Source organism: Bidens hawaiensis, unplaced genomic scaffold (assembly GCF_021521415.1).
Source record: "Bidens hawaiensis isolate Kalapana, Puna unplaced genomic scaffold, B.hawaiensis_p1.1 tig00021491_1, whole genome shotgun sequence".
Classification (NCBI taxonomy): domain Eukaryota; kingdom Viridiplantae; phylum Streptophyta; class Magnoliopsida; order Asterales; family Asteraceae; genus Bidens; species Bidens hawaiensis.
Genome location: NW_027493328.1, coordinates 235,104 through 254,008, shown reverse-complemented (window position 1 = coordinate 254,008; position 18,905 = coordinate 235,104). Strand labels below are relative to the sequence as shown.

Below are 18,905 nucleotides of genomic sequence, written 5' to 3'. Positions count from 1 at the left end.
AAAATACAGATGGACCTAAGAGGAATTCACGAGCTTTTCAACTTACTTCACAAGAGGCAGCAATGATCCCGGACGTCATTGCGGGTACGTTTCTTATTAATGAAGTTTATGCTAAAGTATTGCTTGATTCTGGAGAAAATCAAATTTTCATAAACAAGAATTTTTGTCAAGCCCTAGATCAGCCATTAATCAAACTTAATCAAGTCTGTCTAGTAGAAACAACTGACGGGAGTTCCACTTATATTCATGAAGTACTTCAAGGAGAAAATATAGACTTACTAGGTCACAAGTTTAAAGCAAATTTGCTTTCAATGAATTTTGTCGGATTCGATTTGATATTAGGAATGGATTGGTTAGCAGCCAATCATGCTCGAATTCTACGTAATAAGAATTCTATTGAGATTCGTACGCCAACAGGGGAGACTATTACAATTCAAGGAGACAAAGTTTCTAGATCTACAAAGTTTATATCAGTAATGAAAGCAGGAAACTACTTTAGAAATTAAGGCATAGTATATATGATTTCTATAATCATTAGCACCAAAGGAAAGGAGCTAAAAGAAATTCTGGTAGTATCGGAATATTCTGATTTTTTTCTAGAAGATTTACCGGGACAACCACCTGATCGTGAAGTAGAATTCAGAATTTATGTAATCCAAGGAACAACACCAATCGCTGAAGCACCGTATCACTTAGCGCCAACGGAAATGTTAGAATTGAAAAAGCAATTAGACGATTTGCTAGAAAAAGGTTTTATACAACCAAGCTCATCACCTTGGGGAGCACAAGTGCTGTTTGTTAAAAAGAAAGATGGGTCAATGCGTATGTGTATTGATTATAGAGAATTAAATAAGGTCACAATTAAGAATCAGTATCCCTTACCGAGAATTGATGATCTATTTGATCAACTTCAAGGAGCTTGATATTTTCAAAGATCGATTTACGCTCAGAATACCATCAATTAATGGTGAAGGAAGAAGACATTCCTAAAACTGCTTTTAGGACAAGATATGGACACTACGAGTTTACAATTATGCCGTTTGGTTTAACAAATGCACCAGCTGAATTCATGGATATGATGAATCGGATATGTAAACCGTATCTGGATAAATTTGTAATCGTTTTTATAGACGATATACTTATTTATTCCAAAACTAGTGATGATCATGTTAAACATCATCATACACTTTTGACGCTATTGAGGAAAGAGAAACTTTATGCTAAATTCTCAACGTGTGAGTTTTGGTTACAAGAAGTGCAATTTCTAGGTCACTTGATTAAACATGAAGGTATTCATGCCAAAATAGAAGTGATCATTAAATGGGAAATTCCTAAAACTCCTGCAGAAATTCAAAGTTTCTTAGGATTAGCAGGATACTATAGACGCTTTATTCAAGATTTTTCCTGAATAGTAGTTCCGTTAACAAAGTTAACATGCAAAATGTTAAATTCGAATGGGGGCCCAAGCAAGAAGAAGCTTTTGTAACATTGAAGCAAAGGTTAACGAATGCCCCAATACTTGTATTGCCAGAAGGAACCGAAGATTTCACAGTATGTTGTGATGTTTCCAAATCAGGATTAGGATGTGTATTAACGCAACGTGAAAAAGTTATTGCTTATGCATCCCGACAATTGAAGAAGCATGAAGAGAATTACACAACACATGATTTAGAATTAGGAGCAATGATTTTTGCCCTAAAGATCTGGAGAAATTATTTGTATGGTAGTAAGTTTACTGTATTCACAGATCATAAAAGTTTAAAATATATATTTGGGCAAAAAGAGCTCATGAGGCAAAGGCGTTGGATGGAAATTCTTAGCAACTATGATTGCGAAATTCAGTATCGTGAAGGTAAGGTTAATGTAGTAGCCGATGTATTAAGCAGAAAAGAGCACGAGAAATATAAAAGAGTACTAGCTCTAAGATTAGAACTTCAAATCAATTTAATTGACGAAGTGAAAAATGTTTAGAAACAAGCAATGGAAGGAAATAACATTGTTGATGAGAAAAGAAATGGTATAATTGATCAACTAATCAAAGGGAGTGATGAGATTCTTCGAATGGAGAATAGAATCTGGGTACCAATCATTGGAAATCTAAGAGAAAGGATTCTCGAGGAAGCTCACAAATCCAAGTATACGATGCATCCTGGAAAAGATAAAATGTATCAAGATTTTAAGTAAACCTATTGGTGGATAGGAATGAAATAGGATGTAGCAAATTATGTTTCAAAATGCATAACATGTTCACAAGTTAAAGCTGAACATCAAAAGCCATCAGGATTACTTCAACAATTAGAAATGCCAGAATGGAAATGGGAATTAATAGCAATGGATTTTGTTACTAAATTGCCTACAACGAGAAGAGGTAATGACACAATCTAGGTGACTGTGGATAGATTAACAAAGTCAGCTCATTTCATACCAATGAAGAAAACTTTCAAAATGGAACAATTACCTAAGTTATATGTAGACAAAGTTGCCTCATTACATGGAGTACCATTATCCATTGTATCTGATCAGGATAGCTGTTTTACTTCTCATTTTTGGAAAAGTTTCCAAATAGCCATGGGAACAAGGTTAAACTTAAGCACAACATACTATCCACAGACTGACGGTCAAAGTGAAAGGACCATACAAACATTGGAAGACATGCTAAGATCTTGTGTGATAGATTTTGGTGGAAATTGGGATGACCACTTACGACTGATAGAATTCTCTAACAATTACAGTTATCATACAAGTATTAATGCTGTCCCTTCTGAAGCACTTTATGGACGAAAATGCAGAACACCAGTGTGTTGGGCAGAAATAGGAGGAAAACAATTATCAGGTCCTGAAATCATGCAAGAAACTACGGACAAGATAATTCAAGTCAAGGAAAGATTAAAGATAGCACGATATCGTCAGAAGAGTTATGCAGATCATAGACGCAAACCATTAGAATTCGAAATTTGAGATAAAGTGCTACAGAAGGTATATCCATGGAAAGGAGTAGTTCGATTCGGTAATGTAACGTATGTAAATTTCCAATAAAAAGGTTTAGCCTTATAGTGTTGCGTACACCTTCGGGCTTGACCCGACATTCTTCCGAGAGCTCCTGGCCACCCTCGTAAACGTTTCTCACTTAACTTTTCTTATGAATTCAACCATTTGTAAAGTGGAGGGGCTAGGATGTATTATTATAATATTATAATACAAAAAAAAAATAAAACACTAACCATATGCTAGGTCCGATCGGCGCAACCCCACCCCCCCTTCTCTCTCGTTTTGCGTGCAAATAAGCCACCATCCAGCCTCCCGAGGTTCGTTCCAGGTCGGTACCATATTGTTTCAACTCTTTTTCACCTTAATTCATCCATATGGCGTGTTTATTCGTCGAAATTCGGTTGTTTTAAGGCTTGTCGGTGGGCTGTCCAATTGAGTAGTTCCGGGGCTGTTTTGGCTAAGGTTTTTGCACCAACATCTTCCTAGGTATGTCTAGTATAACATACTTTAAAATCATATCCATTGGTGTTAGTTTGATTGGTCAACTAGTTGTAGTTTGAAAGTGGATATTCGGCTGTCTAGAATAGCGAATTGTTGCGTTTAACGCGAGTATTGGAGTAATTAAGGACAAATTCAGTTCGGGTGACCTTGGTTCGGGTTACAGGCTATTGTAAAATCATTTTTATAAGTTTTGGGACTGAATTGGTTGTCGGTTACTCAAACGGGTCGGTACAACGCACAATTTCGTTTATTGAATAGTTGGTGCGTTGTACTTACGATATACCGACCCATTTCGCGTCGTGTGGACTTGTTGGCTGTGAAATTATCATATTAGGTCCACACGGGGCTGAGTTGGATGTTAAGTGCTTAAACAACTCTTAAACGTGCGTGTTAGTATCACCTAGTGCTTTCGGGGGTAATTTGGGAATTCTTTATTCTCGGGAGTACCTAACGGTCGTTCTGGTAAATGTGAGGCCTCGGGGGCTGTTGTGATTTAGTTTGATGAGGTCGAGGGTTTAAGTAACTCGAACCATGTTAGAACGTCTCGTAGGATAAACGAGTTCTTTCGATGTCGTTAGTAATGTTTGAATGTAAACCGGCAGGTGTGTGAGTTGGGATCTCTTAGGGACTCTTTAGCTCGTGGTGAATTCGTGCCTTGTGTCAGGTGAGTTCATGATGCCCTTTTTAACTCTTTTTAAGTTTTGGGCTAGCATCCACAACTAAGCGATTTTGCTTGATGAAATGTTTTAAACTGTTTTGCATAGGCTTGCTAGAATTGGTAGGCCTTGGAATGTTTTAGAATGTGTGTATGTATATATATTATTGTATGGCCAATATTTGGCGAATGCTATAGTCGTTATCGACTACGGAATGTTATGTATGCCTACTTTGTGTTTGCGTACGGATGGATGGTGATCTTGGCCGGGCCAAACTATACGACTCAGGTTCTTAAATCCTGTGGTGGGCCCTGAAAAGCCCGTGAGGGGGGAGGCTCGTGTGGCATGATCATCATCGGAATGTTACGTGTTTGGGTTGTACGTGTGTGCTCGACCTTGAATGTTATATTTATATATATTGTTATATATATATATAGGGATGTACTTGAAAGGATGTTTATATATATATCTTTGTATATGTATGTATGAGATATATTAGTCTTCCGTATCGATGACTTAATGGATGCACTCTTTTTACTTTAAAAACTTTTGGTATACGTGTTTGGGTTGTACGTGTGCTCGACCCTGATGTTAGTATTTGGATGGTATTTGTAGGGATATAAATATATGGATGTATATAGATGTCTAAGTACGAGTACTTAGTGTTGATGGTGGCCTAATTGTTCGTATCCCGTATTATATTTTAGACTCTTGGAACGTTTTATAAACCCGTTTTTATATTTAAATCCTTGGAATAATTTATTTAAATGTCTATTATTAAAACTTGAATTTTTGAGAATGTCTATTTAAATGACTTTAAATTTTTGAGAATTTTTGGATATGATTACCAACTGTAGGATTCCCGGGATTCGGGGTCTTACAGGTAAGAAAGGAAAGTTAAGTCCAAGGTTTGTTGGACCATTCCAAATTATTAAACGAATAGGACCAATAGCCTATCAGCTAGAGTTACCAGAATAATTGACAGGCATACATGATGTATTTCATGTAAGCAACCTAAGGAAATGCTTGGATGATGAATCATTAAAAGTACCCATTCAAGATATAAAGGTAAACGAAAAGTTGAAATTCGTTGAGAAACCACTACAAATTGAAGATAGAAAGATCAAGAATCTCAAGCATAAAAGAATAGTTCTGGTCAAAGTGAAGTGGGATTCAAGACGTTGACCAGAATATACTTGGGAATAGGAATCAGAAATGAAATAGAAGTACCCACACCTATTCCAATAGATCTCGAGGACGAGATTCAAAATAAGGAGGGGAGACTATAACAAGCCATAAAACAATCCAAAGAGAAATAAAATAATTAAAACAAGAGGTGAAGAAATTATAAGAAAAAGAGAAGAAATAAAACAAAGGAATAATGGATAATGTAAAGAAAGAAAAATGCCATCCCACATTAGTGGAGGAAAGAAAATTGAAGGCTTCTACCATAGGATTCCAATTTTGTCCCAAATCGCTAGAATACAAAACTTGTAAGCTCTTCATAAGGAAGATAGCTCACATGATAATATTCTTGTGTGTAAAATCACACCTAGTAGTCCTATCGGAGAGTGTGAAGCACCCGACGCGCACGCGCACGCGCACGGGCACGGGCACGGGCACGGGCGAAGTGCGATGGGCACAATGTGGTGCTTTGATGGCGCACTTTGCACTTCGCACGCTCGCATCGCCGCTTAAGGGCCGCCTTAGTATTTTTGTTCCTTCGCGCGGCAGGAAGGAGTGAGCTTAAGATTCTTCACGCTACGCTAAGTTGTAGCAGTTTTCCAAAAAGTCTTTTGTCCTTCACGCGACGCGAAGATGTTCTTCGCACGACGCAACGTGGAAGTCACGCAACGGTGACATGTTGCCTGACACTTGTCGTGCCACGTGGCATAGCTAGGGATGACTCGGCAATCCTACATCTACTTCGCTCGACGCGAAGGTTTCTTTGCGCGACGCGAAGATGCCCAATTTCAAGTATAAATAGGGATGAATTATGGACTTCACAAATCGTCAAAAATTCTGATCTCTCTCTCAAATTTTCTTATATAAGGATAGTATTACACACGAGTAGTTGTAGCGGTTCCTCTCGATTGAAAGGAACTTATACACGAATCTAAAAGCTATTCCTAACCAAGGTATGACATTGTGCCATCTTGTAAAGTTTCATGTCTCGTGATTATCGTTATAATTATGGGTTTATACTAATATAGATATACTACATTGTGCTTAATCTAGGTGCTTAACATCAGAAGGCTTGTTAAATATAAACTTGCAAGGTGAGGCATTCGAGTTTTTGCACTACTCACATTTGCTTGAGACAACTGATTTTCAATACTGTCGTGAAGCTTTTCCAAACCCATTAAACTCATGACAGATAATTCAAATATTTTCAAAGGATTTAAACTATATTACAGTGATTAGGTCTCTGTAGACTTACGGGATGGTTACTACTAGTATTGTGGGGTTTTGTATACAAGACTTGCCTACTGGGCTATTACACATTACTTATTGGACAAGTGTTAGCCAATAAGTAATATGACCACAATCATAGATACGGTCGAGTGACAAGTACCTTTCGATAATTTGTAAGCAGGCAGATGTAAAAACATATTAATGTTGTAACTGTAAAATGTCATTTATAAATGAATGTACTCGCTAGTATTTCCTACTGTTCAAATCTTATTTTTTTAAAACATGTTTCAGGTGACTTGTTAGAGACAAATGAATGATGCCTGCAGACTTCCAGCTTAAATAAGTGGCTTGTCACCAGAATAAAGAGACGTGTTTTGTAAATTAGAGTTTATCCCGATAAAACCTATGTTTGTATAAAAATGGGTTTTTAATCCCAGTTTATGAAATAAGAATTATGGTGTTTTTATAACTCTGGTTGTTTTTCCTAACTACCGTCCTGATGAAATATTCCGCTGTAAATTATTTTAATAAACACCGATACTGTCACACCCGATCCTAAGGCGGAAATGCCGGGGCGTGACCATGATTGTTCATAGCTCGAGGTAACTATCATACAATATATATGGCAGTATCTAATAATTAATTTTATTCCATGTAAAAACAAAATATCCAAATATAGCAATTAATTCCAAAACAATAATCCATGTCAATAAAGGAAATAATCCAACTCAAAACATAATTAAATTGGCCTTATTATTCCTAAGCTCTCAACTATCAATCCATGACTTCCATCCTTCAATTTAAGCGATAACCTGCATATGCGTAGAAAATAGAATAGTTTTGTCAACAAAAAATGTTGAGTGAGCAAGTTATTAGTTTTGCAATGATATATAATAATATGAAAAGTAGCAAAACGTAAGTAATGCGGCAAATATAACCAAACCAATGAGAAAATAAATTGTCAAGCAAACCATTGCCAAGAGAATCGGGCACCGGTTATACAAGACGGTCTTATGATCATACTATAGTAGAATTTGGTGGACCTCTCCGAATGCGTAAAATAACCAAGTAAGCAATTAACAAGCATGTTTAGCAATTCACACACAATACAACGTTTGCTAAAGTTAAGATATGTATAATACGAAATACTATAGTAGGGATACGCCCCCAAGACGTTTGAAAATAAGTAAAACGGGGGAATGACAAAACTCACCTTAATAATAAGCTAGTTAATACGATATTAAGAATAAAATAAAGAGTCTTCCGATTAACGCGCCGAACAAAGATAATCAACACGACCTGAAACCTAGTGGTATGAAAGTATAAGTAAAAAAGAACTTAATGCCACTGGAATCAATCCAAACGGATGTGTATAACTCGAGTTATCTCAATTTTAACGTTTAAATGAGTCAAGTCTGACCATAATCCGAAGTTCGAGTTGGGAGTCAGGTTTTGGTCAGAACCCTTAAAATTTTATTATGAGAAGAAAAGTCTTCTGGACCGAACGTTGAATCCGACCTGAAGTATGAGAAAACGAGAAGTCAAAGTTGTTAACTGTTTTACCCTTTATTGGGTTTTAAAGCAATTGGCGAGACAATACCCTTCAGTCTCAGAAATTGATTGAAGGTTATCGACTAGAGAGTGTTTATGAACAAAAACTCAGTTTACAACTTACCCAGATAGTGAACGAACAACGAGATATAACGAGCCAAAGGTCCTTGGACTTGCAAAGTCAACCGGTTATGAATGGTTTTTCAACAAAACACCAAAAACCGAAGAGAATACGAGATGGCAGAGGCTAGTGACTGCTGAGGGATGTTGCTTAGGGTTTATGTAAATTTTTGTGGCAGATATCTAAGTGTTGTTTATATAGAAAAACATATACGAACTAATTATGGGCTTTTTGGCTCGTTTTAGCAAGTAAATACGAATTAAATGAAAGAATCATTGAAATAATCTAAAAGATCTTCTCTTGATCAGTAAGAAATGATTTGGGATTCATATTTTAGTTATATAACGATTACTTGGTCCTTAATTCTCTCAAACATGCCGAATATAATCGATTTTATGCCTTAAACGAGTTTAGGAACGAGACTTCATGAACAAACTGCCCAGCACATCCACAGCGCTGCGCGGCCAGCTCCTAGACCACCATTGCGCAGTGCTCCGGCCACCAGAGGTGGGGTGTTTCACATGTTGTCAATTCTAGTCCTTGTTATTTGTAACTTGATCATTTTAAGAACTATTTAAGTTAAAAATAAGAAATAAGTGATAACTAAATCGTAAAGGGATAAATGTGAATATAAAGAAACTTAATAATTCATAAATGCAAAGTATTAAAAGATTTTAGGATCCTAATAACGTTTAAACATGGATAAAACAAAATAAACGGATACGGTAAAACCCGAAATGTTACATTATCCCCTAATTTTAAGAATTTCATCCTGAAATTAGAGAATAGCTGTAGCGAACAGATTATGATATTTCTCCTTCATTTGATCTTCATGTTCCCAAGTAAAATCAGCTCCTTGCTTCGATTCCCAATGCACCTTGACTATCGGTATACGACTACGCTTCGTAACTTTATCCTTATGGTCCATGATCTCAACGGGTCTTTCAACGAAATGCATGGTCTCATCAATACGAACTTCATCGAGAGGTATTTGAAAATTACCCTCGGCAAGACACTTCTTCAAATTCGAAACATGGAATACCGGATGAACATTTGAAAGTTTAGATAGAAGATCAAGTCTATAAGCAACAGGACCAACACGATCAATGATTTCAAAAGGACCAACGAAACGTGGAGATAACTTCCCTTTCTTTCCAAATCTCACAACACCTTTCCATGGAGATACTTTAAGTAGTACACGATCACCAACATTAAACTAAAGAGGTTTCCTACGCTTATCCGCATAACTCTTTTGACGACTACGAGCAACGAGTAGATTTTGGCGGATTTGAGCAATACGATCAGTCGTTTCTTGAACTAACTCCGGACCAATAATTTGAGATTCTCCAACTTCGTTCCAACAAATAGGAGAACGAAATTTGCGGCCATAAAAAGCTTCGAAAGGTACCAATGCTAGAGTGAAAGCTATTGTTATATGAAATCTCAATAAGCGGTAGATGAATATCCCAATTGCCCCCAAAATCGAGGGAACACGAGCGAAGCATATCTTCAAGGGTTTAAATCTTGCGCTCAGATTGATCATCAGATTGCAGATGATAAGCAGTAATAAGATCCAAACGAGTTCCCAAAGCGGATTGGAGAGACTTCCAAAAACAAGAAGCGAAACGACCATCTCTATCGGAGATAATGGTTAATGGTGTACCATGATGACAAACAATCCTTTCAACGTAAATATGCGCCAATCGATCATCCGAATACGTTTACTTTATGGGGATGAAATGAGAAGACTTCGTCAAATGAACGATGATTACCCAAATACTATCATGTTGCTTTCGAGTAGAAGGAAGCTTAGTAATAAAGTCCATGGCTATATCTTCCCACTTCCATTAGGGAACGGGAGGTTGCTCGAGCAAACCATAAGGTCGATGGTGCTCGGCTTTGACTTTAGAGCAAGTGAGACATTTCGCAACGTAGAGAGCAATGTCTTTCTTTATTCCGGGCCACCAAAAGATGGAACGAAGATCGGCGTACATTTTATCAGCACCGGGATATACGGAATATCGTGACTTATGAGTTTCGTCCATTATGAATGTGCGAAGGTCATCACGATCGGGAATCCATAAGCAATCAAGGAAATAAAGCAAACCATTGAGCTTGGTTTCCAATTGAGATTCCGCACCACACGACATCTCGTCATACATATTGCCTTCGATGACGGATTCGTGTTGCATGTTCAGAACACGCTCTTCGAGATCATTTTGAACAAGAACATAAGTAAGCAACACAGATTTGACTTGTTTCTTATGGCTAAGAGCGTCCGCCACGACATTCGCTTTGCCGGGATGGTAGCGAATCTCGCAATTATAGTCGCTAAGCAACTTGGCCCAACAACGTTGCCTCATGTTGAGTTCCTTTTGATCAAAAATGTGTTGGAGACTCTTATGATCGATAAATACTACGCATTTAGTACCATAGAGGTAATGTCTACAAATCTTCAAGGCGAATACGACGGCACCAACCTCGAGATCATGCGTCGTATAATTCTTTTCATGAACCTTGAGTTGTCTCGAAGCATACGCTATAACCTTGCCTCGTTGCATGAGGACACAACCTAGGTCTTGGTTAGAAGCATCACAGAATACAATGAAATCTTCGATTTCTTCGGGAAGAGCAAGAATAGGAGCATTGCAAAGCATGTCCATAAGAGTTTGAGATGCTTCCTCGTGCTTTGACCCTCACTCGTAAGGTTTACCCTTGTGTGTAAGAGCTGTGTGGGGCAATGCAATCTTTGATAAATTACGAATAAAATGACGGTAATATCCCGCCAAACCAAGAAAAGAACGAACTTCGGTGGGAGACGTCGGTGTCTTCCAATTGTTGATGGCTTCAATCTTTGTGGGATCAACATGGATACCCTTGTCGTTAACAATATGGCCCAAAAATTGAACTTCCTTAAGCCAAAACTCACACTTTGAAAACATGGCATACAATTGTTCCTTTCGTAGGAGGTCAAGGATAGCATGTAGATGCTCTTTGTGATCGTTTTCGAATTTTGAGTAGATCAAAATGTCATCGATGAAAACAATTACGAATTTGTCCAAGTAGGGTTTACACTCATGGTTCATGAGCTCCATGAAAACCGCGGGTGCGTTGGTTAGCCCAAAAGGCATAACACAAAATTCATAATGCACATATCGAGTACGGAAAGCAGTCTTTGGTATGTCATCTTCATTAATGCGAAGTTGATGATAACCCGAACGGAGATCGATCTTCGAGAAGCAAGCGGCTCCTTGAAGTTGATTGAAAAGATCATTGATACGAGGGAGCGGGTAACGATTCTTGATGGTAAACTTGTTGAGTTCGCGATAGTCGATGCACATACGAAATGATCCATCCTTCTTCTTCACAAACAAAAACAGGTGCGCCCCACGGAAAAGAACTCGGGTAAATGAAACCCTTATCGGAGAGTTCTTGTAGTTGGCTCGAACGCTCTTGCATTTCAGATGGTGCAAGACGATAGGGTGCTTTAGCATTGGGATTAGCTCCGGGTACGAGATCAATGCGAAACTCAACTTGACGAATAGGAGGAAGTCCAACAACGTCATCGGGAAAGACGTCGGGAAAATCGCGCACAATGGGAATATCTTGAATCTTCTTTTTCTGCTTATCTTTCTCCACCACAAGCGCCAAAAAGGCAACGTACTTCTTACGCAAATAGCATTGAGCTTGAAAGCACGACAGAAGATGTAACTTAGAAGCAGGCGTACTACCGAAAACTTTAAGAACACGACTCTTTAAGGGGTATACGGATGAACTTATCAAAACAAAAGACCTCGACATGATTCAACGTTAACCAATCCATCCCAACTATGACATCAAAACTACCCATTTGCATTGGAATAAGATTCATAACCATTCGAGCCTTGAGGAGTTGGTGCAGCTTGATTGGTTGGAGGGGCTTGAATAGCGGAGACTTGAGCAATAGCAGTCGGCGGAGCCATAAGTTGCATAACTCGAGGAGCATAGGTTTGAGGTGCAAATCTTTAAGGGATCGGGGGTTGGTTGGTTTGCACTTGATAGGCTTGGCTAGTGTAGTATGGTGCAGACATAACTTGGGCTTGATGAGCATAGTAAGGAGGAGGCATCACATGGGCTTGATTGGCACAGGCTAACAATGGGCACATATTGCGGAGATGACTAGGATCTCCACAATGGTAGCAAGCATGGGTATTTGGAACACCGGCTTGAGCTTGGGGGTTATTAGCAGCTCGAGGAGCAGACGGTGCGATTTGTTGTGGAGCGGCTCGTGCGTTTGGAGGTGCACGGCAAGTATTGGCCAGATGCCCATAACGGTTGCACAAAGTGCAAAGACGGCAAGTGGTTGATGCGGAATGATGGCGGTTACAGATGGAGCATAGTGGGTGCGGTCCATTATACGGCTTCTTGGTGGGTGCATTTTGGTTCTGTGCTTGGTTGTTGGGTTGGTTTACAGCATAATTTTGGTGTTGGGTTTTGCGTTTTTGGCCATTGTTGTTGTTCTTGTGGTAACGGTTAGAGTTTTTGTTTTGGGCAGGCTTTAGGGTCGGCTTCAGCATCAGTAGAGGATTCGGCTTTACTCTTTTCAGCAGCAGGCTTGTAGTCCTTTCGGGGTAGTGCACCATCTTGAACATGATCATCAGTCAAGGAAGCAGCGAGGGCTATGGCTTCCTCAATCGTGAGAGGGTCTCGACTGACATCCGCGTCACGAAAAATAGTAGGGAGTCCACGGAAATACTTGCGGATACCGCGGGACAAAGGGATTACAAGATGAGTTACCACCCGGCTCAGTTCCTTGAATTGGTTCGAGTAAGTAGAGTTATTGCCACCAATTTTCTTCAGCTCCCAAACCTCCGTCTCGACCCTTTGCAGTTCGTGCTCGGGACAAAACTCTCTCTTCATGGCTTCCTTTAGCTCCTTCCAAGGCATGGTGAATACTTCATTAACACCTTGGAGGTCCTTGAATGTGTTCCACCAGGTAAGTACACGTTCCTCAAAAACGCTTGAGGCAAAACGAGTCTGTTTGTCGAAAACCTTGGAGGTCCTTGAATGTGTTCCACCAAGTAAGTGCATGTTTTCCATCCTCTCAAACCAGCGGAGGAGTTTAGTAGCATTCTCCTAGCCAAGGTAAGGAGGAGGTTTGGCACATGTGAAATTCTTGTAGTGGTAGTTGTTTGTAGGAGCAGCCGAAGTACTGGATCCATTCGAGTTGATGTTTTGGAGTTGAGCCACAACCTCGGGCAAAGCAGTAGCGAATTCCTTCGTGATGCGAGCAACCAAACGGCGATCATGAGTAGCCGATGGACGGCGGTTACTACGGCGACGAAGTTGAGTAGACATTCTGCATGGACCAAACGTGAAATATGATGAGGATTGGGTAAGTTGTGTAAACGAGTCAATGAAAGACAATGAGGAAATGTGAGTAATATGTGATTTGTCATGACTTGAGGGCATGTCGCGATTTAAAATAATGTGGTTAACTTTTAGGATAGGTAATTAAATAAAATATTTATTTCAAGTTAAAGTGTAAAATGTTATTAGGTTGGGCTTTTCATGGGCTTCCCATTGCAGCTCAAAACCCAAAATAAATAACGGAGTAAATCAAGTGAGATGGCCTCCCATGAGCTTTCCTTGGCAATTTGAATAGCCCAACTAAATCATAAAATCAAGCTTCAGGAATTGGGCCTCCCATGAGTGTTCCATGGTAGTTTAAATGACCCCAATTACATAACGGGACTTAAATATTGAGAGTTGGGCTTCCCATGAGCGTTCCATGGCATTTTGTTGGCCCAATTAAATAACGATTAACAAATAATTTTAGTTGGTCGGCTCATAAGCGTTACATGGCGTTTTAACTGGCCCAACTAATTAACGAATTATCAAATCAATGGAGTGGGTTGCCCATGAGCGTTACATGGCATTTTAATTGACCCCACTAAATATCGAATAAACGAATAAAAAAATAAGTAGTTGGAGTATCTCGTGAACCACCACGGTGATATCCCCAACCAATTATCGAATTATAACGGGTTGTGAAATGAGTAGTTGGAGTGCCAATGGGTTGTCATGGATTGTCCACCCAACTAAACATTTAAAAATAATTAAAACACAATTTTGGAAAGTTTCCGAATTTAGCCACGAATCACCGTGAATTCGGTTTAAAAAAGGAATGCAATCGTTTGATCGGTCACGTTTGATTCACCTAAGGTCCGGTTGTATGACATATTGTCCAGCATTGGCCAAGGGACTCGAGTACTGTGGTCGGGTTATCCTCCAAGTAAGGAATAGCGTCTTACCTTTGATTCTCGTAACCGTTTTGCCAAGGCCCAACTCACAGTTCTCTAGTCCCCTACGGCTACTAACCGAACATGCCAAACTCCCATGCCCTAAGGAGAGGGAGTAAAAACAAATGTTGGGAATTCTTAAGGAATTTCCCAAAATATAAAGACAATCTACCAAAGTTTTAAAAGATATTTAAAGATTTTGAAAATATTTTTGAGGGTGAGGCATAGCCTCAGATTTGGTGCGTGCATTAATTACTAAAAATAAAAGATAATTTCTTAAATTAAAAGATATAGTAACTAATTACTTAAAATAAAAATATGACTAACTAATTACCTAAATCGAAAATATATTACCAATTAATTTCCTAAAATAAAAGATATACTAATAATTAATTACCTACAATAGAAAGGTTTAACAATAATTTCCCAAAATAAAATATTCAAATAATAATTACCCTAATTAAGCTATAAACAATTATGGAGAACATAAAACAGTTAAGATAGGCACATATAGGGTTCCTAAGATATGACTAGGACATTATCCAACCACCTATCTTAAACCTTCGGTTCTGATACCAATCTGTCACACCCCAACCTAAGGCGAAAATGTCGGGGCGTGAGCATGATTGTTCATAGCTCGAGGTAACTATCATACAATAAATATGGCAATATCTAATAATTAATTTTATTCCATGTAAAAACAAAATATCCAAATATAGCAAATAATTCCAAAACAATAATCCATGACAATAAAGGAAATAATCCAACTCAAAACTTAATTAAATTGTCCTTATTATTCCTAAGGTCTCAACTAGCAATCCATGACTTCCATCCTTCAGTTTAAACGATAACCTACATATGCATAGAAAATAGAATAGTTTTGTCAACAAAAAAAATGTTGAGTGAGCAAGTCATTAGTTTTGCAATGATATATAATAATATGAAAAGTAGCAAAATTTAAGTAATGCGGCAAATATAACCAAACCAATTAGCAAATAAAGTGTCAAGCGAACCATTGCCAAGCGAATCGGGCGCCGATTATACAAGACGGTCGTATGATCATACTATAGGAGAATATGGTGGACCTCTCCGACGGCGTAAAATAACCAAGTAAGCAATTAACAAGCATGTTTAACAATTCACACACAATACAACGTTTGCTAAAGTTAAGATATGTATAATACAAAATACTATATACGCATACGCCCCCAAGACGTTTGAAAATAAGTAAAACGGGGAATGAAAAAACTCACCTTAATAATAAGCGAGTTAATACGATATTAAGAATAAAATAAAGAGTCTTCTGATTAACGCGCCGAACGAAGATAATCAACATGACCTGAAACTTAGGGGTATGAAAGTCTAAGTAAAAAAGAACTTAATGCCGCTGGAATCATTCCAAACGGATGAGTATAACTCGAGTTATGTCAATTTTAACGTTTAAACGAGTCGAGTCTGACCAGAATCCGAAGTTTGAGTCGGGAGTCAGGTTTTGGTTAGAACCCTTAAAATTTTATTACGAGAAGAAAAGTCTTCTGGACCGAATGTTGAATCCGACCTGAAGTATGAGAAAACGAAAAGTCATAGTTGTTGACTGTTTTACCCTTTATTGGGTTTTAAAGCAATTGGACAGTCAATACCCTTCAATCTCAGAAATTGATTGAAGGTTATCGACTAGAGAATGGTTATGAACAAAAACTCAGATTACAACTTACCCGAAAAGTGAACGAACAACGAGATATAACGAGTCGAAGGTCCTTAGACTTGCAAAGTCAACCGGTTATGAACGGTTCTTCAACAAAACACCAAAAACCGAAGAGAATATGAGATGGAAGAGGCTAGTGACGGCTAAGGGATGTTGCTTAGGGTTTATCTAAAGTTTTTTGGTAGATATCTAAGTGTTGTTTATATAGAAAAACATAAACAAACTAATTATGGGCTCTTTGGCTCGTTTAAGCAAGTAAATACGAATTAAATGAAAGAGTCACTGAAATAATCTAAAAGATCTTCTCTTGATCAGTAAGAAACGATTTGGGATTCATATTTTAGCTATATAACGATTACTTGGTCCTTACTTTTCTCAAACATGCCGAAAATAGTTGATTTTATGCCTTAAACGAGTTTAGGAACGAGATTTCATGAACAAACTGCCCAGCACATCCACAACGCTGCGTGGCCAGCTCCTAGACCACCACAGCGCGGCGCTCTGGCCACCGGAGGTGGGGTGTTTCACATGTTGTCAATTCTAGTCCTTGTTGTTTGTAACTTGATCATTTTAAGAACTATTTAACTTAAAAATAAGAAATAAATGATAACTAAATCATAAAGGGCTAAATGTGATATAAAGAAACTTAATAATTCATAAATGCAAAGTATTAATAAACGGATATGGTAAAACCGAAATGTTACAGATACCACCACTCAACGTTCACGTCTCCCCTCCCGGTGTATAGGGGTCGGGGGCTGTGACACCTCGTTGCATAAGGACACAACTGATACCTTGGTTAGAAGCATCTCAAAAACGATGAAATCTTCATTACCTTCGGGAAGAGCAAGATTAGGAGCATTGCAAAGTATGTCCTTTGGATTTTGAATAGCTTCTTCTTGCTTTGACCCCCACTCGTAAGGTTTACCCTTATGTGTTAGAATGGTGAGGGGCAACACAATCTTTGAGAAGTGACGAACGAAACCACTGTAATATCTAGCCAAACCAAGAAAAGAACGAACTTCAGTGGGAGAAGTCGGTGTTTTCCAGTTCTTGATAGCTTCAATCTATGCGGGATCAACATGGATACCTTTGTTGTTAACAATATGGCCCAAAAAATGAACTTCTCTAAGCCAAAACTCACACTTCGAAAACTTAGCATACAGCTGTTCCTTCCGTAAGAGGTCAGAGATAGCATGTAAATGCTCTTTGTGATTGTTTTTGGATTTGGAGTAAATCAAAACGTCAACGATGAAAACAATTACGAATTTGTCCAAGTAGGGTTTACACACTGGGTCATAAGATCCATGAAAACTGGGGGTGCAGTTTTTAGCCCAAAAGGCATAACACAAAATTCGTAATGCCCGTATCGAGTATGGAATGTGGTCTTGGGGATGTCATCTTCATTAACGCGAAGTTAATGATAACATGAACGGAGATCGATCTTCGAGAAGCATGCAGCTCCTTGAAGTTGATCGAAAAGATCATTGATGCGAGGGAACGGGTAACGATTCTTAACGGTGAGTTTTTTTAGTTTGGGATAATTGATACACATGTGAAACGATCCATCCTTCTTCTTCATAAACAAAACAGGTGCGCCCCAAGGAGAAGAACTTGGGCAAATAAAACCCTTGTCCGAGAGTTCTTGCAATTGACTAGAAAGCTCTTTCATTTCGGACGGTGCAAGACGATAGGGTGCTTTAGCAACAGGATTCGCTCCAGGTATGAAATCAATACGGAATTCGACTTGGCGAATCGGAGGAAGTCCAACAATGTCATCAGGAAAGACGTCGGGAAAATCACGCACAATCGGGATATCTTGAATCTTTTTCTTATCCTTATCCTTCTCCATCGCAAGTGATAAGAAAGCAACGTACTTCTTACGTAAATAACGTTGAGCTTGAAAACACGACATGAGATTAAGCTTAGAGGTAGGTGTACTTCCGAAAACCTTAAGAATGCGACCATCTTTGAGAGGTATACGAAGAAATTTCTCAAAACATACAACCTCGACATGATTTATAGTTAGCCAATTCATTCCAACTATGACATCAAAACTACCCACTTGCATAGGAATAAGATCGATACGGAACTTGACCTTATTAAGAGTTAAGACACAATCCCGAATAACCGAGTCAATAGTAATAGAATTCCCATTCGCTACTTCAACGGTAAAAGGCTTAGATAACCTATCCCGAGGCTTATCAATAATATATGCAAAATCCAAAGAAATAAAGCTCTTATCGGCACTAGTATCAAACAACACTGAAGCAGAATGATTGTTGATAATAAACGTTCCATTCACCACATCGCTAGAACTCTGAGCTTGATTCACATTCATCATAAAAGCACGACCATTCGAACCTTGAGCGGCTTGAGCAGCTTGGTTGGTTGGAGGGTCTTGGATAGCAGGGGCTTGAATAGTTGTTTGAGGAGGAGCCATGAGTTGAGGAACTTGTGGGGCATATGTGTGAGGTGCAAAACTTTGTGGGTTCGGAGGTTGGTAAGTTTGAACTTGGTAAGCTTGGCTAGTTTAATAAGGTGCAGACACAACTTGGGCTTGGTGAGCATAGTATGGTGCAGGCATAACTTGGGCTTGATGGGCATGGGTTAGAAGAGGGCACATATTCCGAAGATGACTAGGATCTCCACAATTGTAGCAAGCACGGGTATTAGGAGCACCAAGT

General features: G+C 38.7%; 1 protein-coding gene across 1 annotated transcript; it reads right to left on the bottom strand.

Annotated features, from left to right (window-relative positions):
• Nucleotides 1-15,348: 15,348 nt before the first annotated feature.
• Nucleotides 15,349-18,661, bottom strand: LOC143563464 (uncharacterized). Its single transcript, XM_077050997.1, has 2 exons — nucleotides 17,848-18,661; nucleotides 15,349-15,365 (listed from the first exon to the last, which is right to left on the bottom strand). The coding sequence occupies exons 1-2, from the start codon at nucleotides 18,659-18,661 to the stop codon at nucleotides 15,349-15,351; spliced, it is 831 nt and encodes a 276-aa protein (XP_076907112.1).
• Nucleotides 18,662-18,905: the final 244 nt, after the last annotated feature.

What these genes read in the sequence shown, in the direction of transcription:
- LOC143563464 (XM_077050997.1), bottom strand. Translation starts at nt 18,661, where the DNA reads ATGGCTCCTCCTCAAACAACTATTCAAGCCCCTGCTATCCAAGACCCT.